General features: G+C 42.6%; 1 protein-coding gene and 1 long non-coding RNA gene across 8 annotated transcripts in view; one reads left to right on the top strand and one right to left on the bottom strand.

The window, feature by feature from the left end:
* The window catches only part of DYNC1I1 (dynein cytoplasmic 1 intermediate chain 1), a 193,080-nt gene that overhangs the window by 14,568 nt on the left and 153,870 nt on the right, over positions 1-24,642 (bottom strand). For all 7 annotated transcript variants that reach the window (XM_065051126.1, XM_065051124.1, XM_065051123.1 and 4 more), the window contains 2 exons: positions 11,798-11,938; positions 5,540-5,665 (listed from right to left, as the gene is read on the bottom strand). In XM_065051126.1, coding sequence (XP_064907198.1) covers positions 5,540-5,665; positions 11,798-11,938 — 267 coding nt within the window. The remainder of the gene's footprint in view (positions 1-5,539; positions 5,666-11,797; positions 11,939-24,642) is intronic.
* LOC135578438 (uncharacterized) lies at positions 18,224-22,821 on the top strand. The gene is made up of 3 exons (XR_010470022.1): positions 18,224-18,994; positions 19,322-19,360; positions 19,809-22,821. It is a non-coding gene; the product is annotated as an uncharacterized LOC135578438 (long non-coding RNA).

Genomic DNA, 24,642 nt, shown 5'->3' with positions numbered 1-24,642 from the left:
TTGTTCTGTTCAATATTTCAGCTATTATTCAAGCAAAAAGCTGGAGTTCCCAGTATGCTCTTTCTTTCTTTCTTTCTTTCTTTCTTTTCGTTTGGTCATCTCTAAGAGCTTCCAATTTTAAAAGTCTCTCAGGACTAAACATTATAAAACTGGGGTGGAGGGGAATCAAATCAAAACCTTACCTCTTTACGTTTTCCAACAATTCTTAAGAGATTCTGCTTTGTTAAAACACACTTCAGATTCTCTGAGGCCAGTGTTCCAACCTTCCTGGTGTAAGTATCAAATAGTGAAATTAAGGCACTACCTCACAATCCATTTAATCATCATTTATGCCTGGATTGTGTGTGTTGTTGCAACTGCTGTATCTTTCTCTTTGAGCGCTTTTGCATAAAACTTGGTTGTAAGGACAGCCCCTTATTACTGCTCAAATCTGCCTTCTCAATATGTGTGTGAGCCATTTATCTGTGTTACAAGAATACTTGTAAATCAACACAGATTTTAAAATACAATATTTTATGGCGAGTCTCAACTCTACTCTTGTGGCAAAAACATTTCCCAACTCAATACATGCTCTACAGGAGCTTTATGATGGCAGAGTAAACCTACTGGAAAAACTACCTGAGTAACTACACAACACAAAATCTAGTTTCATATTTCTCTCTCTAAGCTACAGCAGGTTTTCACTGCATTAAAGAAATGCGGGATATGTTTTCTGTATGAAATCCACAGTGAAACACAGGGGTCTCAAGACAGGAGCACAAAGTACCAACTCTTCTCCACTCTACCCAGAAAAATAAGTGACTCAACAGCCACGCTGGAATGTGAGAGCTGGTCACAAATACACATTTCTCTCTGTCTAGAACCCCAAGAACCTCAGAGCAGCTGTCAAAGGCTGCTGAAAACAAAGGAAATTATTTTATAGGCATCAGTGGGATATTGCTTACTGTACCACTTCATCCACATGTTTCAGGCAGTTGCCAGCTCCTCCCTCACTGGTCACGTACTTGAAAATGAGATATAGATTAACGCTCACCACAGAGCAAACAGGGAAGTACACAAACAACCTAATGCAGCAGCCCTAAAAGGGCTGAGAGAGATATTAACTCTGAAACTTAACAGAATCACATAAACATCAATATGATTCTGATTTCACTGCAAGGAAACGAGGACAGAGGTAATACCTGTGTAAAGGTAAATAACTGCTTTCTTGGCATAGCAGTTTCTCCTAGATGGTCTAGGGAAAGACCTTTTCTTACTTTACTCCAGTTCCACCTGTCATGCTAGTCACCCTTTAAATGTATGACTAGAACTGTCCAAAAGATGGCCAAACAGATGCAATAGTTTGTCCTGTAACTGGTTTAATACAATGGACAGTAATAAGCTCCTTATCATTACAATTTCAAACTCTCCAATCCGGTGCTGCAAACTTACTTTATATTTTATTGCAATCAAATAATAAATGATTTACAGTTTCTATCTATTCACAGTGCAAGCAGAATATGACCTGGAACAGACTAATGGAAAGGAAAAAAAAAAAAGAATGGAAGGTGGATGAGAAGCTGCTTCTTTCACAACCAAAGGTGCAAAGAGCATTCTCAGTAAGTCAGGTAAGCAACAAATGTGGTTGTTAGAGTAAATTTATGACAGCGGCAACTGTGTAACATCACTGAAGCATGCACAATGGGAGCAAGCTTTCTAGAAAATATATCTACAAAAGAGACATGCAGTTAGGTCTAACTATCAATCATCTGGACATGTGAATAAATCTATAGTCAGTGGTCCATGTTCTGTTAAAATCAACTTTGACCATACAGAAAACTTGCTGCCCAGTAAAGAAGCCGTAAGACCACAGAAGCTAAAATGTTATACATACTCTCACAATTACTCAAGTACTGGACAAGGAAAGGTCTGAATATTTAGATCTTAGAATAAAGTGTATTTACAATGACTCATATTCTGTGGTTAAGTTATATAGATTTAAAATCCCATCACACTGAAACAACCAAATTTTCACGTGTTTGTTTGGGTTTTTATTTCATTTTATAATTTACATTCTTTAAATCAGCGGTTACTGATCCACAAGAGCACATCTATATGGACTATTTAAGTCTCCTCTCCCCTGGAAGTGTGTGTATAACTCCCATTAATGCTAATGGGCATAAAGCACATGCATTGAGGAGAAAATAGACCCCTCACTGTGAAAATAAATGTGTTCAGTTATTTTCAGACACGATGCCGAAATCAAACAACTAAAAGTACATACTCTAAGGAGATAACATTGTATAGCCTAACTGAAAATGTCACCATTATTTTTAACTCCCTGGTCATGGACCCTGTCACGTTCTTCGTATTTCTGCCATTTCTTGTGTCATGAAGACTATGACTGGATAACGGATCACAAAGGGCCACAAATCCTAAATTCTTACACAAGCAAAACAACAGTGCCATCACAAAGGATGCAAGGTTAGGCCTTGTGTCGTATTATTTCACCTAGGCCATATAATGTTTTCTCTTTGCACTATATGGGTTAACAGCAGCAGTAAACTTTACTGTTCTCTAGAATTGTTCCTTGAAGCTGTGATGAATCTACCAAAGTAAAAATTTCTATAACTTAATTTTTTCCTTAATGATTTGATACCCTGATGTATCCTGCTCTGATCAAAATTCATAGACTTTATCTTGTCTGTTCAAACAGGTAAGAAAAATTGCTTATAAAGTTAAATTCAAAGAAAATATGCTTTATAATAATACAAATATAATCATAACATTGTTCTGATTGAACTAAAGTTGTATGAATTTACAGCTGTTTTAATGCGATATTTGGAACGGTCATGAGAAAAGTTTTTAAAAGGGTGCAGTACAGGTACAGCATTAATGGTTTTGAGGAGTGTATTTAGGGTCTTTGTGAAGTGTCCTGCTGACTTTTTAATTCAAGTAATCGCACCCATCTTCCCACATCAGAGAGATGGCACCTTCCAATAAGTGGCCAGTACTGAGTTATCAGTCAGATGGGGATGAGTTCTTGCAGTGGTGAAGCCTTTTCAGAAGTCGATGCTGTAGTGCTATTGCTGAGAGGTCAGCTGTCCCAGCGCAGTGTCGGGCTTTGCAATACTGCTGGGTCCAACAGGTAAGGTAGGTCCCGCCAGGTGCCAATGGTCCAGCTCCCAGCCCCGCATCCCCAGCCACATGCTCACTCATCTACTCTCACACTGAGTGAGTTAATGGAGAAAAATACCCCAGGAAAACAAAACAAAACCAAACAGAAATAAATCAATACTTCTCTGCTGGTCTAGCTCCCTCCCCACAATGTGGGTGTTGACAAGCACTGCTGCCAACACAAAAACTGGGCAGGGAGGGAACGGCTAGGGCTGGCAGCGGGAGAAGGACTGCCCCTTTTCAACTCCCAGTCACAGCCCAGAATCAATCCCATACAAAGAGGACAGTCAAAGGAGGACCTCAGCTAAGCCAAGGAAAGAGCCAGTGTCTGCAGACTGAAGAGAGAGCCCTAAAGGCTCCCATATTTCTGCCAGACACTTCCAAAAGTGCATGTGTGTGCTGTGAATCCCCTGTGTGTCATGCCTGAGGGCAGCTAAGCATGGAATAACTCAGAGAGCTCTTTATGGACTGGCACAGAGGGTTAAAGACTGAAGGGGCTCTTGCTCACTGTGTGAGCCTTCAGTTCCAGGCTCTTGAGCTGCAAAGTATTTTTGCATCTCACTGAAGAAGAGCTGTGGTGCAGAATACATCAGCACTGTTCTTTTTTGAACCAGAAAAAAGCCCTTAAAAACACAGCAGGCTTGGTAGTATCTGAAGCTGTTGTAGCCCAGACCCCTCTCCTAAATTTGGTACAGGAATTACTGCAGAGACTGATGCTGCCAGAATGAACCAGGCAACAAATTAATGAGCTCCTCCATTCATTGCTGAAGAGGGGAGGGGAGGGAATGGCCCATGACCTGTCAGCAGCCATGTGGATGGACATCCATCTGTGCGTGTACGGAGCTGAGCTGGAGACTCTGGGGCTCTGCAGGGGCAGGGCGCACAACACCCACGAAGCAGAACACTCTGTGTAACACTGATCTGGACTCACACAACTAAATACTGTTGAATGACCCTCTCTTCCTTTTCAAGTAATAGAAGCCTTTCTTTTTGATCTGAGCACATCACTGTGACTCACTTTGCAAGTTGAAGTCTGATTATACAGAGGCAAGGCCAAAAACTTAAATATTACTTCTTCTGCATAGAACACTAAATCTATTTTCTCCTGGGTGAGCTTGCAGGGCTAAACAACCCTATGAATGATTTGGTGTATGATATGCAAAAAGACACATTTCTACAGCCCGTCTAGACTCCCAGACAAGATCAGACTGTGCTGTCATCAAAGACATTTCCATAGCCTGTCGTATCACTTGGAAGACAGAAAACACACCTTTTCAGAACAGTCATGCAAAAATGAAAAATAAATACAAACAGCCTGACTTGCCAGTGTCATAGTGGAAATCTGAAAGCAGTAACCTTAGACAATTTAGAAATTATGCTAACAATACGGCAAGAAGTTTCAGCAAACATTTATGAGGAAAGGCAATTCCTGCACAAGTGAATGCAATCCAAAAATATGAGTCATGCACAAGCAATTTTGCTATGGGCCATAAAATCACTTTATGAGAGTTACAGATAATTCTGTATGTATTCTATAATGTTTCCCTACTGTGTAGAGATGGATATCTCAGTATCCTATCATAGATAATGATGAAAAACAAATTCTCTACATAAAAGCTGATTGCTCAGAGATTCACCCTCAACTGTTCCAAGAGATTGTAATGCCGACAGAACACTTTATACTGTATTCATCAACAAAGAGGTAGATTCCATCAGTGCCAAATACACTGCAGTTTAGATGTTTTTTATAAGATGTAGCGGAGTGAATTGAGAGCAGCCTTAGACACAGAATACACATCCTGCTGTTTCTCAGCACCTACATACTCTTTATCACACGTACACCTACCATCCTACACAGTGACACCTCTCATTTCTTCCTGTTAGTACTTTTGCATATATTCAGACATATTCAGCATTATTCAGTATCAAAAGATGTATTCTGTACATGTCACACTAAGAAAAAATTACAGCATTAAGCCCGTCATGAAATAAGAGATTCTGGAGTGTAAAAGGTGAACCATTCAGGACCAGCTTTAGAACAACATGGCTTCTTTTTGCACCTCTATTTTCCGCTTCATGTTCCTTTGTAATTTTTTCCAACTGTATCCATAGAACCACTTAAAAAAAGCTTTAAAAACACTGAAAACTTTCAAAAAAGACTTCTCTCATGAGACTTTAGCTAGTTAACTCTTTTGCAAGGTAGATTTATAACTAACACACTGTAGGCAAACCAAAATCAACGGGGTTGCCACTGAAAGAGGTCTGGCTTATTCTTTGGAGGTGTCCTACTCATGTTACAATACATGGTCTTTTATCAAACTTGGATGTAGCATTCTTCAGGAGCCGAGCTTTTTTAAAAAAAACCCTCAAACAATAATAATACCTCTCCAACATCATAGATCCATATGCGGCCTTCTGAATCACCAACTGCTACCTCCTTCCCAGCCTGGGCCCAGCGGACACGGTTGAGGGCAGAAGCTCCTTCGATGGTGACGCTGGCTGTGGGAACCTGTCAAAACAATAGGAACAGGAAGGACAATAAAATCACACTGCCTGTGAACCCAGGGGGTCAGTTTTGAATGTCTTGCTTAGCTGGGTGAGTCACAAGTCCCTTGGCATTGCGGGAAGTAACACGCAAAGCTCGCCAGGGGGAGAAAAAAAAAGGGTTCATTGTTTCTTCAATCACATGTGCTAAAATGAGGTAAGAGTAAGAGATTGCTTGCAATGAGCAGGGAAGACTTTTCCACAGTAAAGGGCAGTAAATGAAACAGTTTTTTCCCCTTAACCTCAGAGACATGCGAAACCACATCTGCGCCTTAAAAGTCACTGACTTATGACCAAGAACCAGCTGAGGGTAGGACCTGGCTTCAGTCCTGCCCTGGCTTCTGACTCTGGCCCAGATAACCTGATGGTCAGCAGACCCATCCCTGTGTTCATGCTGACAGATCCTTTAGATCCATACTCACCTCTGTGACTGGATGCACAGGTTGAAACTTAGGTATTATGTCAGAAAAATCCTGAGCTAATCACTTCAGAGCAAGGACACGGCAGTAACAAGAACAGCTGAGCTGACATTTAGGAACACCTACAATATTTTCCCACAATTCTCCTTTACATCCCCAAGGGACTTCTGCTTTAAATACACCTGGATACTGTCTAATTTCCAGCCCCTCTCCCTGCCCCAAGTCAACCAACTTAATAAGTGATCCACAAGAATACATAAAGATTCTGGTTAATGCGTGGGATGAATAAAGCTATGAAGACTATCTCAGGAGAAGTATTTGTATTCTATACTGGAATGAGGGCACCAAAAGATGCTGCAGGAGGAAGGAACTGTTTAGGTGTTTGTCCCAGATAGGTAGAACACTTGGTTGACTTAGGTCACCTCGTAAGACAAATGATGGTAACATGCAAGTCTGCTAATGCTCCACCCAGCTGCCTCTCATAGGAGAACCTGCCTGAGCAAGGAGTCTGCAGCTTGGCATGACAGTCTTCCAAACAAGGCTTTTTAGCTTTAATGCTTTTTGGGTCAGGGCAAATGGGATAGGATAGCTGCAAAAGCAGCTCCTCCACCAGGTCCATCCATGGGAACAGGTCTGGGTCACATGGTGAGATGGGGACAAAGGGGTGTCCCAGACTCTATAAATAAACATGGAATTGGAAAGCAGTCTAGGCAAGAAAAGGTAGTTGGGCAGGGACCAGAGTGCAGGCTACCTCTGGAGGGGTGGCAGGTACTCCCTCCTGTCCTGTGGTGGGCACACCGCAGCAGAAACAGGAAAAAAAGCAGCTTGAATGTGGTATTAAGGCCTGGTCTGAACACTGATAAGCTGACAAGATTAACAAAACCAGTGTCTTGCTGACTTCACCTCGGTTCTCTGGCTGTAGCTTTATACTGTAGTTGTGAGAGGGGTCCGAAGATCCAGGAGAAAAATAATTTGAAAGCAAACATTTTATAGCTCCAGTGCCAATCTCCTTCCCAGCTCCAACACCTTCATTCTGTCACGAGTGCCAGTAGGAAGTGGAACTAGGGTCACTTGCCTGGCCCCTCTCCCCTGGAGACTCCCCACTCCTCCTCTTCCTCACCCACCCCAACACAAGGTGCAAAACCAAACGGGCACCTCTAGCATGAGCCTGCCAAGCTAAAGCATCACCTCTGCAAAGGGCTTCATGGTAGCGTCCTGAGCCCCACTTGTGAAATGCAAGAAGATTTTGCTTGCAGAATGATGTAGAAATAATGCTGGAGAGCAATCAGAAAGCAGATACCATCCTCCCCCCGCTTTAAGAAGTCATTCAAATGCAAATCAACCACTGGACTCATCTGCCATTGTGCAAGGCCTGGGTCCTGTCCAAGGCAGCACTGCCCAGAAAAGCTCTGACTCCTCGTTCCAAGTCTGGTACTGCTCAGTGGGCCTGAGCCAGTCGCCAGTCTCCTAAACCTGACATGGGTCATCAATCCATGATAAAAATCACAGGAGAAAACAAGCAAATTTCACTCCTGCAATCACCGATTCCTTTAAAAAAAAAAAAATAAAAAGCTACTTTAATTCCAGCCAAAATATATTTCATAACATTTGGAAACGGGTTTCTTCAAACAACAACTAAATGCCACATTTTAGAGCACTAATCCACTAGCCAGCTATGTTTCTCAGAAAACTGCAGATCAAAGATATTTGTTTCATACACAAATACACACGGCGTGTATTTAAGGCACTGAATTTTCACAAAATCTTTTAGAAGGCTGAAATACATAACTCTAGAACTGGATTTTTTTGTTAATACAGCATTCTTCCAGTGTTCCACATAAAAATAAGCAGCACACATGCTGCAGACACAAGACACAACCCATGCTTTTTTTCAAAACCCAATGGTTTTGTAAAATCCTGTTATTATTCCACAAAACTACCTAACAAAAAAAAAAAGCGATAATGAAACAGTCTTTAAAAATCTAAATAAAAAGTCTTTTCTCCAGTGACACAGAAATATAGTCAAACTATAGTACCTTAAAATAGATTTGTCTGCTCTCAATAGTGATAGGTTAAATTACACATGCTTATTTTAGATCTCAAAGATAAGACTTTAGTTTATAATGGTAGAATTATGTTTTTAAAATCATGTTTGAAACACTTTATAAATTCTCTGAAGTTGGTGCTTGTCAGATTTTTAGCAATTTTCAAATGAGATTTTAACAGGTAACCAATTAAGAAAGATGCAGTCAGAAAAACCTGCATGATAAGAATATACCTTTTGTTTTTTTTTTACTTTTCTTGCTGCTTATGTAGTGTCAAAACCTGCCTGCAAATACATCTGTTATCTATTTCTAGAAATAGGCACCATATTCACGCTCTCAAAGCTTAGGTGCTTTGGTGCAGAAAACACCAAACAAACACATGAATTGGATACAACACAGCAGAAATAAGCAATTTGGTAAGTCAGTTTAATATCAGTTCATAGGTAAATAAGACTCGTCAATAACCTGGAGACACTCACTCTTGATCAAAAAAGAAATGTTACAGACTCAAAAATAAGAAATCAGCATTTGATCTGCAAACCTCACTATACTGATCCATAAAAATGATATTCAGTTTGCAAAAGAATGAAGGAGTGGGGAAGGATTTTTTTTAAGTGTTTTATATTCATTTATTAAAGATAAAATAAAACAGGATGACTTTCACTGCTGTTACGAAAAGAATTTCTGGTATCCACAGACCAACATGAAGCACACCGATACCCTTGTTACTTTACAGTGAGATTTTGAGAATAATTAGATTGATTAAATCCACAGTACAGTCATCTGATTTTAGTTGTTTTGATTAGAAAGCATCTAACTCTTGGGAGAAATGTTTTTAATAAATATGGGGAGTAACACAGAGTTTAAAATGTGAAGGTAGCATATTGTAACTAAAACCAGGTATTTTCTTCATTGGTTTACAAAATAATACCTAAATAATAATATGGCTTATTTCCCAAATTAAACAAAACCCGGTCTCATTAATAACAATCAGACCTAGTTTTTATGCAAAGCTATTTATCAATAGCTAGCAGTTAAACACATTCATATAACTGTCATTTTCTACTGTCTTCACAAATACTCTGACATCATATATCTGACATCTAAAATTAATAATGATCTAAAACATAGGTCTCTCAAGATTTCTTATTACAAAGGCAAAAGTGCTGACAAGGACTTTTTCTTAGCAAATACCAGTGCAGACTTAAACGGCACAATCAATTACAGAAAGCTTGAAAATTATGAACTAATTATGACCTACCAGATAGAGGGTAAAAGCAAACAACGATCACTTTCAGTTATGATGTTTAAAAGAACTGCTTACAGTTCTCTTTCAGTGGTACTTTTGCTGCTTCTCCCACATAACAAAACCTCACGTCTATTCAGATTCTGCCAGTTTATCATTTACAGAGATTTTTTAATTTGTTTCATCAGTGCTCAGTAAGGAAACCAAATGGTATTTCTGCCTCCAGAGACCCAAAATCAATTCTTATAAAAATACAAAGCTTGGATACCATGGAAATAATTCCAGCCCGATCCTTACACGAGAGCTGATTTTGACCTCTCAGAGTGGAAATCATTTCTGAAATCAGGGGTGGCCCTGCATGCAGAATAAAAGCAGGATCAAGCTTGAAATTATTCTTTTTTTTCTGATGTTCCTACGTATTTATATGTAAACATGCTGAAATACATCAGCAGTTTTCCACATACAGCCTTATTATTGATGGGAATGGGATCAAGCGGTCCATAGTAACTTTTTGGAAAGAAATTGTGGTCTCATTGAATTAAATGGCAAGACATCAGTAGATTTCAAGCAGCGCAGAATTTCAGTCCTGGTATTTGGGGGGAAAGGGTTATTTTTTTTTTCTTCTTAAAATGCTGGTTTTATGCTCTGTGTTTAAGCCTGCATTAATGAGAACACCTGAAGGATATGTCCCTCCCTTCCCAAAATAAATTCTGAGGAGACTCCTCCTGTATATCCTCCAGCTGTATGTGCTCTAATTAAAAAGGCTGTGCAGCTTCCTGCTCAGAGCACTTCAAAAGGCCTCTCTGCTCCCCTTGACAATGCAGCGCCCGGTGCTGGTTCCTCTTACCTGTCTCTGCTTATTTATGGCACACACCACTCACTGGAAGCCATAAAAGGCGCCCGTATTTTACTCTGTGTGAAATGTACAGCATGTTTACATGAAGGGCATATTAATGATCAAACTGATCTTAAAAAAAAAAGATAAATAATTCAAATTGTAAAAAGGTGTATGGCGGGAAATACTGCTACTTGCTCTTTGGTTTTCTCTTTTTTGGAAATACAAAGAAGCTGTCAGCTAATACGTGACTTTTTTTAAGTCTCATTTGTTCTTAATTTTACGTGGCATCAAGTGAAAATACACAAGACTTCGGATGTGGAAAAATATTTTGATTCTTGTGCTGAACACTGATGCTGGACATCTAAGACTGACCTCCAGCAATGTGACGGGTTTTCTCAAAACCATTTTCAAAGCAAATTCAAATTAAAAAATAAATTTTATATATATATATATATGTAAGTCTGCAGCATTTTCAAAAATCTGAAATAATGGGAGGAAAAAGGGGTGTTTGGTACGTCTAGAGAGTGACTTTAAAAAATGCAGTATTTATCATTCTCAGTCTTTGAAAAAAGCTGATTAATCCTTTCTCATCAGCAAAATTCAAAGATGTGACGTCTCCTTCCCAGTGGTCCCTGTTATTTACTTAACAGCAACGGGAAATAAACTTGTTATTTTTCATTTTCATTTACGCCGTTAATTTTCGCTGCAAATTTTAAAAAAGAAAAAAGGTGAGGGTGTGAAATCGCAAATAACGTGAGAGTGATGCCCCGTGCTTAAAAAAGCCTCAAGCGGCGTTGCCAGCGGCTCAGAAAGGCGGGAGGTGAGGGAAGGGACCCGGGCACGTTGGGTTTCTGACACGCAGGAGGTACCGGGACGGGGCTTGCAAGTTATAATCTCCAGAGATTTCGGAGCAGAGGGTAAATAGGGAGGGAAACGAAGCCTCTGACTAGGCAGCTCGGGAGCGCGGAGGCCAGCGGGCCCAGGCCGCTGGCAGGGCTGCCAAGCTGTGACCGCCCCGGCGAGGGGAGGCAGCGGCAACGCCGCGTTTGAAGCTCCTGGCTCAACGGGGAGGGGGAAAAGGGGGGGCAAAAAAAAACCCCAAACTAGAAAACGGGCGCGGTTTAAAACTGCACCTTGAAATAACAGAGAGGGAAGGGAGACTCCGGCACCGCGGCTATTTGTGTTGGCTTTCTGCCGGGGGTGCCGGAGCCGGCCCTCCCCATGCCCGACAGGTACCCAGAGCAGCAGCAGCGCCGCCGCGGGGGAGGGAGAGAGGGAGGCGGGAGGGAAGGCGGGCGGTAGAGGGGGGCGGTCAGGCGCCCCCGGCAGCGGGACCTGCCCTCCCCGCCGCGCCCCGGGGCGCGGGCGGCAGCCGACGCCGGGCTCCCCGCGCCCTGAGGGAAGCCCGGCGCCCCCGCAGACCCCCGGCGGGGGGGGTAGCGAGGGGGTGCTCGGCAGCGCCACCGGCCCTCAGAGGGTTAAGGTCTCGCCCGGCGCCCGCCCGCGCCTTCCCAGCACCGGCCGCCGTCGGGCCGCCGCGCCGCCTCACCTCGGTGTCGTTATTCAGGTTCCACAGATCCAGGCGCCCCATCCCGTCCACGCAGGCGAAGAGCGCGGGATGCACTGGCGACCACATGACATCGTAGACATAGTCGGCATTGTCTTCAAAGGAGTAGAGCGGCTTGTTGTGCTGTAAAGCAGAGAGAAGCATGAAGACTTCGTGGCGCTAGTGCTGCCTGGGGCTGTCTGGCGAGTCTAATTAAAAACTTTGCACATTTACAAAGTGTCATAAAACTTCCCCAGATGAAAGGTCCTCGCGAAGGGTGGGACTGCGCTTTAATGGGGCAACAACTGTCCGGTGGGATAAATGAGATGCCCGGCGTGAGGGGTGTGGGACGCGCGGGTGACGGGGCGGGGGGAGCGCCCGCGGCCTCTCCCGCTCCCGACCGGCACCCCGTCGCGGGGGCGGGGGGTGCAGGCAGGCAGGCAGGCAGGCAGGCAGGCAGGCAGGCAGGCAGGCAGGCAGGCAGGCAGGCACCGCCGCGCCCGCCCGAGCCAACCGCGCTTGCGGTCGCACCCGATAACGATCGTGAGATCGGCGGGGACCGCGCGGCGGCCTCCGCGGCCCCTCCGCGCACCGCGGGCGGCGCCTGCCACCTAGCGGCGGGCGGGACCACCGCCCGCACCGGACCCCCCGGCCCGGCCCCGCGTCTCGCCGCAGGGCCCGGCTTCCCTTCGCCGGGCCTCGCTCCGGGCGGCCCCGCCGTGCTGCCGGGGCGCCGGGCCCACCGCCGCGGCCGGGAGCGAGGGCTGCCCGCTCCAGCAGGCGGGAAGTCGGAGGGAAGTTAGGAAGTACCGCAGGAACAGAAGTGTAATTGTCTATCATGAATTATTCATCGCCTCTGGCTTGACTAATTTTTGCATAATGGCTTCGCTAATCCCCGATCAATTAATGGAAAATGAAATTTGAATGATAATGAAAACTCCAGAGATGAAAGAAATTAAGTAGTCTCATGGCTTGTGACACAAACCTAAACAATGGGGCTTCTCCGAGGGTCTTCCCCCCGCCCTTCGCCGCCAGCTGCCTCCCGGCAAGCGGGCCGGGAGAGCCGGCCGAGCACCCGCAGCACCAGCCGGCCCCTCCGGGGACTCCTGCGAGAAACACAGCGCCACACGGGGTGCCCTTCTGAGCGTCCGAGTCCTACCTATGGGATATCTCGCTCAGGTGCCTCTAGACTGCACCCCTGCCCAGGGAGGTTGTGGCGTCTCCTTCTCTGGAGACGTTCAAAACCCACCTGGACACATTTCTGTGTAACCCCATCTAGGTGTTCCTGCTCCAGTAGGGGGACTGGACTGGATGATCTTTCGAGGTCCCTTCCAATCCTTAACATTTTGTGATTTTACAAAGGAACCGCTGCCGGGAACGCCTGCAGTGCGTTGCGTCGCCGTGTATTATTAAAAAAAAAAAAGGGCGGAGCGATTGATTGCAATTATTATATCGCTTTTCGTTTGTATATTATTAATTTCAAGCATAAAAGCGATCTGTTTAATACCACCAGTTTTGTTCTCGGTCCTCCCGCACTACGTGGTGCTTCGTTGGGTGTCGGGGGTGCAGTGCGGCAGCTCCGCACGTGGAGGGGGGTGTGAGTGCACGTGGAGGGGGCTGTGTGCAGGCCCATCTCTGTACTGCTGTGCTGGCGAGTACACGCGTGTCCTGTTCTTATTGCAGTACTGTGTTGTAAATAATTTAAGAAATATTTCTGTTCAGGTAGTACAAAAAAATCCCATAAAAAGTATCTTGAGATTTAATCCTTTGAAAACATACTGAAGATACAAAGGGATCAGGTTCTATAGGCCAGTTTTTGAATTCATAAAAGACATTTTGAATGATTACAGGACCAGGTCACAGATTTTCACAACTGGCCTAATGTTTTTTGCGCATTTCCTAAGAATAGCAAACATTTTGGTTTGTGTGACAATAAAATGAAATTAGAGCTTGGGTTTGTTACCTCAAATTTACGTAACATTATTATTTCTTTTCCAAAGCTGGAGTTTTGCAAAAGAAAAGGAAAAAAAATTACAATAATGTTTTCTTACCTAAACAAGGTCTTGTTCTCCAAATATATGTATCTGCTTAGTATATTATAAGTACCAGTGGAGTTATTTACACGTGTTAGTGGCCTGGCTTACATGCCTGTGCTAAAGCATTTGCAGGGTTGAGAGCCAAAGGAAGACTAAGCTTTTGAAGCGGCAGAGGTATTTCGTAGGAAATTTCAAAGTGAATCTTTTCAGCTGTGAGCTGGGAAATAGTATTTGGACTGGGCCATATGGATCCACAATGTCTACCTGTTGTACTGTGTATTTTCACCGAAAACATCTAATTTAGGTTCAAACACTTAAACTGTCTAAATGCTGGAAAAATGGGCATTGAACACAATATTATAGCAAAGGGAAAGGAAATCAGGTCCACGGCTAGGTGGCTGCGATTTTCCTTATTCATGGGAAATCCGCTGCTCGTGTAGCACTTTAACATGTAATGTCATGGCAGAAGTAACAGAATTCGGAGGACTATTAAAATATTAATCAACCCAGGGCAGATTTCAATCAGCATTTGTTTTTTGTCAACATATCAAAACTTGTTTTGACCTTATCTTGAGTGCGACACCTTTTTTATGCTCTTTTTAGTTTATTTTCCAATTCATGCCTAAATACCAGGGTGCTAGAAGGAAAGGTCAGGAGATTTGGTTCTAGGCTATGTCTTGGGGTTCACATGCTATATAGTCCATGGCAAATAGTTTTAGCTGGTGTGCTTCAGTTTCCCTGTTAGCAAAACAAAAACATTTTTGGAGTGCTAGTGTTTGAGGTGAACAGCATAGCAGATATGCAGTCTGTGTTGCCTTTACCGTGACAGTGGCAATATTCAGTCCGATAGGAAGTTAGAGGGAAAATCTGAACAACAGGAACAATATGGCTTTTGAGAAAGATCTCAGACATGCAAGGAGTGAGATGTGAATGGAGATGAACAGGGAGTGGAGCGCTGTAATGAAATAAGAAATGGCAGCCATGTGAGCAGCCCAAGCAAAAGGCAAGATCAGCTGCAGTGTGTTTGGAGAAACATGGAGAAAGACCGAGGGTATGGAACTGCCAGGCAGCAGTGGTGGAGCTGAGCTACAGCCCCCATAGTGCACCCTGCACATCTGCCCTCTCAGCTCAAATAGCTTTCGATGGGGAAAAATAAAGTATTTCCCATACTATGTCTTGTTGGTTTGCACCCTTTAACTACAGAAGAACCTCCCAACTGCGTTGGGCCAGGCTGGAGGTCCCTCTTGCTTCACATCTTGCGACTGATCTTTCTTTAAAGCTGACATTTCATCCTGGTCTGATTTTGCCCACTGAGAGCAGTTCTGTTGATTTCATTGGGAATACTCGATTTGTAAGTTTAAGTGTGTATATAAATGTTTGCAGGACTTCCTTACTGTAAAGCCTGTTAACTAAGGGCCCAGGCCAGCAGATTCTTTTAATGTAAGGATTTATGAGTAAGGACCGATACCAACCACTTTTAGAAAATGTTGAAATGTGGAACCATGTAAAGGTCACTTTAAAGCAGTTTTAAATTACCAAACTTCAGGCTTACGCAATCTATAACTAACATATGGCTATTATTATAAAACAACTGAAATTTAAACTTGATGAGCTTTCATTCTTAAGTATCAAGCCACTCTGTTATTCAATAGAACAGAAGAAATAGTTTAAAGCAGTATCTTCAGACAAACTTGGGCCACATCTACTTATTACTAACAAAGATGGTTTGGGGTGAAAATGTGGCCCTAGTGAATCAATGGAATTTTGCCACTGATTTCAATAGGACAGGATTCGAGAATTTACTGGAAAAAGTGAAAAAGCCAATTCCAAGACACATGTTTTTGTCTCATTTATTTAAGCATGTTGTCAAAATCTATTGTTCATCCTCAGTGTTTGTATATGGGCATTGTTTAAAAGAACAATTGAGTGAACATTTTAAATACATGGGAGCTGTCTAGGAATTAGCACTTGTCTATGAAAGAAGATACTCACCTAAATAAATACTATATATTTATATAAAAAATATATTTTTTTTTTCCACATATAAATTTGACCAGTCTATTCCACTTCTTATTTGCATAGAAGAATTGTCTTTAATCCAGAAGGCGCCACACATGAAGTAGCTAATTATCCATACAAAGGAATGTATATGTATCCACAGGTTTTAACTAGCATCTGACTTGTGAAAAACCATGGAAAAAGCTATTGGCTTTGCCTGTTTCACTGAAGGAGCATTTTAGACGTTGGCACAATTTCTGTGGGCGTCAGCTCCACCTGGACTGTACAGATGCACGGTGACACCACATACTCTCTTGTCTCCCCATTGTCTTCCATGGTAAAGACAATAAGCCAAACCTATAGTTCTGGCTCACACTGTATTATCAACAGCCATGAGTGTTGTGTGGTATTATAAGTTGATTCAAGCTGCTTTGATTTTTCTAGGTGTGCAGCAAATACAATGGACTCATTAGCCCTTGGCATGGAAACTTTCCGAACAAGCTGACGTGTTTGTTTAGGCTCAAGCTCCATCTCTCTGGCACTTGGAAAGAGCAGAGCCAGAGTGGTCCTGAGCAGAGTGGCTGCTCTTGTGTGTGGCCCTTGAACAAACCAGGGAATAGGGGGCTGTAACTAGGTGATTTATAAGGTCCCTTCCAACCTAAATCATTCTATGATTCTATTAATTTGGCTCGTATGGGACCAAATATTGTACAAATAGCCTTTATGCATTAAAGTACCTACAAAATGGTGTCAAAGGAAGACATCTCTTTTGGCATAGATAATTCATAGGGCAGAAAAACTCTGCTGCCTTTATTTAAAGCAAGTGTTAACAGTGTCACACTGGCAAGAAAGAGGAATGCAAAAGAAACCAGGATATGGCACACTGTAGGACTTTGGGTTCTGAGCTCTTTTACTGTTCTTACAGACCTTAGCTGCTACGCCCAGTCTTCTCCACCTTGAGAGAGACATCTTACCACTTTGCTAAATCTGTGCCCATCTTTTCCTTTCTGATCCTGCCAGTTAGCCAGGCCAACCCAGAGAGTATAAGCAGAGAGTATAAGCAGAAACGAAAAGCTGCTGGGAATTTTGAGGCAAATACTCCTCAAATCAGCTTTACCCTGGTTTTGACCTTTCCTCCTTCAACAGTCTCCTTCTGGGTCACCAAATGTCAGCTGTTTGGGGTTACTTGTGCATAGCTCTTGTGGTGAGGAGTCAGTTCTCCACTGTGTACAAGGCTCTACTACTTTTGTAAGCCTTCACATTCTCCATTTGGATGGAGTCAAAGACATCCTGTTTTTCATTCAGACTGATTGATCTCCATAGGAATTTCGCCAGTTCTGGACTGCCATGTTTCTCCCATATCTGTTTTCTGATAGTTATGATAATTTAGGATAATCCAATAGTTCCTATTTTAAAACTATACTTATGGGACTTGACACAGTTGAGCTTATGTTAGCTTTTAAAAGCTACAGCAGTCTCAGGAGCTGTTAAAAGATGCCATAAATCAGAGGCACTAGTTACAGGTACAGCCCTGATGGGTCGGCAAAGCCTGTCTGCATTCTCCCTGAAGGGTGTAATTATCCCACAGACCCCGATACTATACAACTCACAACTTGCAGTCTGCTCCACCTTTTCCAGGACTAGCCAGACCTTCAAGGATGACAATGGGAAAGCAAAAGGGGGATGTTTATGCTCTTTAGCCACCCAACGTTGCTGGCTAACTGAAGTGCCCTAAATTGAGCTACATGCATAATAACTCCTCTCCCTGTCTTTAAATTCTTCCTGGTGGTCAGATTTAGTGCTGAATCACTGGTGAGCCTCTGGTGCTCAAAGGAGAGTTCACTGGGCTGTGAACTTGGTACATGTGTCATCTCACTGTCAGATGGTGAGTAGGGCACTGAATCAAGTCTAAACTCCATTTTTGAGCAAGGGAACAGGCTTCATTGTTAGAGTGATCCTTACACTCTTCACAGCCCTGTTTTATTGAAGTACTGTAGTATTACTACACTGATTGGTTTTTTGGCATCCTAAAAGTTGCAGACAGTCAAGGCAGAAAACTGGTCACTTTTAGAAATTATTGGTCTTGGAGAGATTCTGAAATTGTTGCCTCCTTTAATTGTCAACAATAAAAGAAAGTTCAATATTTTTGCATAAACATGTGGCAATTATTATAGATGGAGGAGGGGACAAGGGTGAGACCGAAAGGAAAGGGGTTATGAGAGCGGACCAAGTCTGGAGATAACATGATGATTACATTTTTGTGGTTTCCTTCAAAGTCAAAGTGTCACGGGTCAGCATACAAGAAGGAAGCAAAGGAAAAAAGATTTGATGGTTGGCACAGGCGGTTTTAATGAGAACTGATCTTAATGTCTAATACTGTGGCATGGAGAAAAAAAACATAAAAAGAACTTGGGAAGTCAGACATCACCTGACCTTCAGGAGCATCAGAAAGTTAGACCGCAGAGCTTTTGGGGTCTATGGAGATAGCCTGGAAGCTATAATGACAGGTAAACTGCTTATTTGGTTAATCCTCCTTAACTGTTTTAAGTCCTTTATAGAGATGCAACACCTTCGGGCTGTGCTGCTAGACTTCAGTTGTCTGCTTTGGTCTTCCAGCTCTCTTCTACCCTGTCTTTCCACTTACTCAATGGAAAAAGACCTTTTTGTTTTCTGAAGGAAAAAAGCAGACAGTATGGCATTCCTCTTCACCACTGCATATTAGCTGAGGAACTATTTTCAGTGAGTTTGATAAAAATGAGTATTGCTTGATGTCTAATGTAAATTTAAATGAATTAATGATATCTGCTTGGCATGGATGAACTTTACAAACATAAGAAGGTATGTAAGGCCTTGACACTCTACAAAACAGGCTTAAGAAAGATTTTATGAAGAAGCTAATATGCAGACTGTGTTATAGTGAGGCACTAGGGAGGAGAGTATTCCTCAACAAACTTTTCTCCCCAGTTCCTGCTGGCCGGGCTGGTGTATGCCTCTTTCTGTGTTTTAGATTCATGCCGTTTCATTCCCAGTCTGGAGCCCCTCTTACTTCACACTTGTGAGAGTTGTGCCTACAGGTTTCCCCTGCTTGAGGTTTAATACCTTCTGCTGTACTCGCCCACATCAAGCTGGATGCAGTGTGATGGCAACAGTGGAGAAGCCTGTACAGGTATTTGCCATTTGTTCTGTATTTCCTGAGACTGCTGACTTCATCGCTAAATGTTAACCAAGTTTTCCACCTTTTATTTAAAACATGCTTTAAGCGAGCCAGAACTTCTTCCTGTGCTATTAAGTATGCACTTCAGTCACCAGATTTCTTTAGAAATACTATCATTTTCTTTTGGAACTTCTATCTACTTATAAAGATGGCTCAATTTCTTCTTTTAAGAAGCTCGAAGTACTGTAGAAGGTCTTACTATCTCTGACTAGCAATCTGATTCATAGTTTCTGTAGCTTATACTGCATTTATATTACTGTATCCCTCGATTTTTTTCAGAGCAGCACTTTGGAGGCCTTGCTGAGAAATATGAGCCAGGTATAGTTTTGCTACACTGACAGAAGAATCACCAAATTCTGGTCAGAGGAAACACCAGAGACTGAAACACCAAACAAGGGCAGATTGGGTCTTCAACCTCCAGTTGTTACTGTGTATTGTTTATATCCTGCATAGGCAGGACCGGGAAGCAGAGCTGGGGGGCGAGCGGGATGCTTTGGGAGATGCTGGATCACTGTGCTCATGCTGTCCCGTCGTGCAGCAGAGGCAGCAGCAGGCGCTTGCTGGAGTTAGTGGGATTAGTCTCCCCACTTTGGGCCTCAAGTTGTTAAAAGAGAGGCAGTTTATCTCAAATTGCGAGGCGAGAAGGGGAGCAGGGTAATGTTTCAGGGGGTTGTTTCCCACCCCTGTGAGTCTGATGGGAACATTCAGTGTGAGGCCTCTGAAAATTCAGTTTTACTTTTTAATGGAAAATGCTGCTTCATCACAGGGTACCCAGCCCAGCCTTGCATGTGGACTTGGAGAATTACCAGCCTTTCAAGTGACTCTGCTGCTGCAGTTCCAGCTGCCAGGAGCACAGGCAGGAGCAGAGGGAACATTGCAGGACGGCTGACATGACCTGATGCTACAGCACCGTCTGCTGAACAGTCAAGATTAGTATTTGTAGTTGCTGCCACCAGGATGCCTACAGAGTTTTCATGGGTCAGCAAGCAATGATTTTGAGGCTAATTATTACTGAAAACAACTCCATCTTGTGGGATTTTGAATACAGTTCCTTTTTTTTACTGATAACAGAAGTCTCTCACATAGCAGAGAAAGGGTGGCTGCATGAAGCAGGTGGGAGAAAATTTCCATTAGGGAAGAAGTTCTAGGCTTTATATATTGATAACTTTCTTGAAATGTTTCACTATTATATGTGAGCCTGATCCTCCAGCGTAATTCTGCAACAGAACAGTCAGTGGGAGGTTTGCATTTTGATTTCAGGGAAAAAAGGAATCATGACTTTGTTTCTTACAGCTCCCAAAATCGAATTCTGCTTTCCATGTGCAAATAAAGCTTTCACTGTCTACAGCTGGATTTGTGTTAGGGTTTTCTGAAATGGACTTTAGTCCACTGAGTTTTTCAGAACAGCCTTGGTATTTTAGATGACTGTTTTATTTTTGTGTATGTGTGTGCGCCGTTCTTCACAAAACGTTTCAAAAAGAAGCAGCATGGTTCGTGTGAGTAAATGAAGTGTGTCGGCCAGCTGAAGAGTATTTTCCTATCACTTTTCAAATATGGCTACACCGAAAACCAAAATAATAAGAAACATTTCATGTGAAGAACTTGGGGCTGATTTCAAGCCACCTGACTTCACTTTGGTTTTGCTCTTTAAAATTACCTAGAAAATACCATAATCTTTTTTGTACAGCTGGATGAGAGCCAGACCTCTGGCTCCAGAGGTAAAGGGCAAAAACTAAAAAAATCCTGTCTGAACAGGCAACTCCACCCTCTTCCCCAAGTCAGCTTGGCCTTTTGACAAAAGTGAGCTCTGAAGCAAATTCATTCATTGCCTTGTTTTTGGACAAAACTCAAGATTCTGAACTCACACCACAGAGAGACCGTTTTCATGAAATCCAGCACACTATTTTATCACCCTTTGTCTTTCTCTATAATCAGATAAAAATAGCATTTGGGCAGTGATTAACCAGATTAATCATTTTAATTGCTTTTGTCACAGAGAAAAGCCTGCACTAGAAATGCATGGTTGTCAAGGAAGGTGATTGCCTTATGAGCAGAGTCAAGAAGCAAGTCTGTAGTGTAACACAGCAGTGGGGGGACCATTCTAGCCAGGCGTCCAAAATAAGAGGGGTTAAATCAGCCCCTGAGATGATGTTTGAGCCCCTCCAGAATCAACAGGAGGGATTAGCAAAGAATTCCACAGAGACAAGAAAATAGGGGGAACTGTCTGTACTGTACTGTCTATACTCCCAAAATAGACTGAAGTTTTCGTCTCCCTCACAGTACCTTACTGCTTCTCTCTTTTTCTTCTTGATGTTACTTCTTATACCTCTCTAAACTCTCCAGGCCCTTTGGGATCATCCACCATGGCACTAGATGCAGGTTGCATCCAGATTCAGTGGGGTGGTGGGTGCAGAAAGCCAGAGGTCCTGACACCCTATAGTTTGGTTTAGCATCTGGTCAGAGCACACCCTGGCTTTCTTCTGCTTGTATCTTAGCTTTTCCAGCTGCAGAATCAAGGTATAACCCTCTGTGTGTGGCACGGGATAAAGAGGCTGATTTCTTCCTGGCTTGGGATAAGCCAGAATAAGAAGGCAGACTCTGGAGATCAGAAGTGCTGCCCCATCTGCCAGTTCGGATGCAACCTAAGACTTTCCAGATGCAAGAAAGCCATCAGAAGCTCCAATAACTGGTTATCTAAAGCTGCACCAGTATAGTCAATGATGGGAAGTAATGGTGATACCTCCAAAAGGTGTCTAATGTATGCATTGCAATTACTTCTTTCCAGTGGCTGCATAAGAAACCAAAGTATGGAAGCACTAAATAATAAAGGATCCAGGAGGATCCAACTTCATATGCAGTGAGTCATCTAGAATGCCACATGTACTAATGTAAGAAGACTGAATATGGCCCAAAGGATTTAGGAAAGCTTAGAAAATAATATTAAGAATGAACAGGTTCAAGATAGAAAACAGTGGTACTTCATAAATTTCACTGAGTCCAGCTCTCATCTCCACTTACATGTATGCAAGATAAGGTGTGTGAGCAACCTCTGCATTTCACCAGTCCATTTCACTGTTGGAGACCAGTCTGATCTTGTTACAAACTGGAGAAGTAGACCTGCCCCAAGTGGACAAAACTGGTTTTTATCAGGAAGCGTCAGCACATTAAAATCAAAGCTTCAGTCTGAGAAGATCCTACTTGCAGTGAAACCAGAGTTGTTCATAGGCACAAGATACAGCTCAGGGCAAAATGGCAAGATCTTCATAGCATTTCCTCCCCTGAGGGAAGACACATGTTCCAGTCCCACTCAGGCAGCCCTTTGCAGCGTGGCTTGGTGCCCAAACCACTGGCTTACAGGATCCTCTCGTGGAGCTCCTACACTCTTCATAAATAATTGCATATTCACTGGGATAGGAACATCTTCCGTAAGGCAGGGGAATGCTATTTATCACCTGCCACAGGATCTCACTAAATCAAGTCATTAACTTCAGCATTTCCAATTACAGCTAAAGCAGTTTTCATGAAGGAGAATTCACCAAGTTGTAACAGTTCATTAAATTTACTCTCCTTTTATCATGACTAAATGTTGAACTATGTTTCTGTTTGGATCTTTAACTTCAGGCAATGCTATCTATAGTAGAAGAGGCTCTCACTCACCCACTTAATGTGATTGAAATTATACTAGAAAAAAAGGCTGGCCAGTAACCAGATATTTTGATACATGGCATTTGTAATGTAAAAAATAGTAAGTTCTTAATCTTGAAAGAGCGACAACCTGACTCTGCTATTTTAATAAACTTTTAAAATCGCCCATTTGTGAGTGCATTGTTTTCTTGGTGACTAATCCATGCAATCATGCAATGCTTTGACTCATTCTGCTACACCATTTTCTATCACAGTAAGTTTGCTTTATCAAGTTGATCCTGTCGGATCCTATCAGCCAGGTTTTTGGGGATTGGGACTGGGGGGTAAAGGTACCTATCTTTAGCAACACCACCAATGCTTCTTTGCATTGCTCTAGTGATAGGCTTCAGCTTGACCTCTGAGGAGATGGTGTTCAACCTCTAGACCAAATTAAAAACAGTGGAGCTGGAAGTTATATGCTCATAGGAAGGTGTGAAAGTGCAAGGTAAAATTATTTACTCCAAGAGTAGGAGGACGGGCTCACACCCAGATAATCATCAAACAGATAGGCATAAGATATTGGAGGTACAGAAATATATGTGAAGGCACATAGCATAGAAATGTGATTTTTTTGCTGTTTAAAATGTAGTTTCTCAAAAAGCATAACAAACTTCATACTGGAACAACACCAGACACCAAAAAAGAAGAGCAGCATGTGAGGAGCATAAGAAAGAGAAGACAAAGGAGAGGGAATAGGATTAGGATTAGCTACTATTGATGTACATGCTAGTAAAGCAAAACTGAGCACAGACACAGAAGTAAGTTGTCTGTCACTGAAGGCACACATATCTTCTGGCTCAATTAGTCCTTGCTAATGCTTATGCTGGTGGTCCTACTACCAGTCTGCTCACCTTGGTCCCTCCTGATTATGGCACTTAGCACAGTTACTTAAACATTAGGCAAAGAGGGAGACAGGCATGAATGGGGTTACAGCAATGCTGTTACAGTTATTCCAGTCTCTCTTCTTGCCAACTGCACAGAGATGCAAGAGGAGAAAAACAGTCATTAGCACCTCCCCTCAATGGCAGGATAAGAGATAAAGGAGATGTGGATGAAAGAGCTAACAAAATCCAGTTCACTATCCAGACCTCTATTAACTCCCTCAGCAGCAAACAAGCCATCTTGTATGCTTTAGCTAAACTAGCTTATGTTTTGCTATGCTTTAACAATTCCAAGCTAGCTCCTGTCCCTTGACACAATATCTAAAAATTTGCACTCCAAACAGCAATTGCTGTAATAATAACAATACTTACATTTCATTATTTAACCTCATGCTATTTGTTCATGAGGATTAATGCTTAATTAATTAACAACACTTAGCATTTCCACTTAGCACTTTACCTCTTCAAAGCACCGTACAGACAATACCTAATTAAGGGCAGAGCTCCACAAATGCTTCACATGAGGGCTTTGACAGCTCTGCATCCAAGACTTGCTCACGTGGTGTAGCATGAATTCAAGTTGAAAGCCCTATTGACTCCATCAGGAACCAGGTAATGCCCTGGCTATCAAGTTACTATCTTTGCAAATTCCTTTTCTTTTCCTGTTGCTTCTGATTGCTTACTATTCACCCATGGATCTAATTATTGACTAATGTGATGGGTAATAATGCGAACCTTGTATTAGTGTTATCTACAGAACCTTCATTCTTCCCTTAGTTAAAACCTTATTCCCAGTCACCTGGTTGAACTTTCTTTGGATAGAAAATGTGTTAACCACAGAAACAGACTATAAAATGTTGAGCCCGAGTTTTTAAGGGAGATGGTGCTTTCAATCCATCACTCAAATGCCTACAATGAAAGTGCCTTTCTTGTAAGCACCCCAGGGTGCTACACAACATCAATAGACAATATAAACACAGATCTTTTATAGTTCACTTTACAATTGGACATTGACTCTGAACCTGTGAAACAGAA

The sequence above is a fragment of the Columba livia genome, chromosome 2, assembly GCF_036013475.1.
Source record: "Columba livia isolate bColLiv1 breed racing homer chromosome 2, bColLiv1.pat.W.v2, whole genome shotgun sequence".
NCBI classification, from domain to species: domain Eukaryota; kingdom Metazoa; phylum Chordata; class Aves; order Columbiformes; family Columbidae; genus Columba; species Columba livia.
This window is presented reverse-complemented; position numbering and strand designations above follow the sequence as displayed.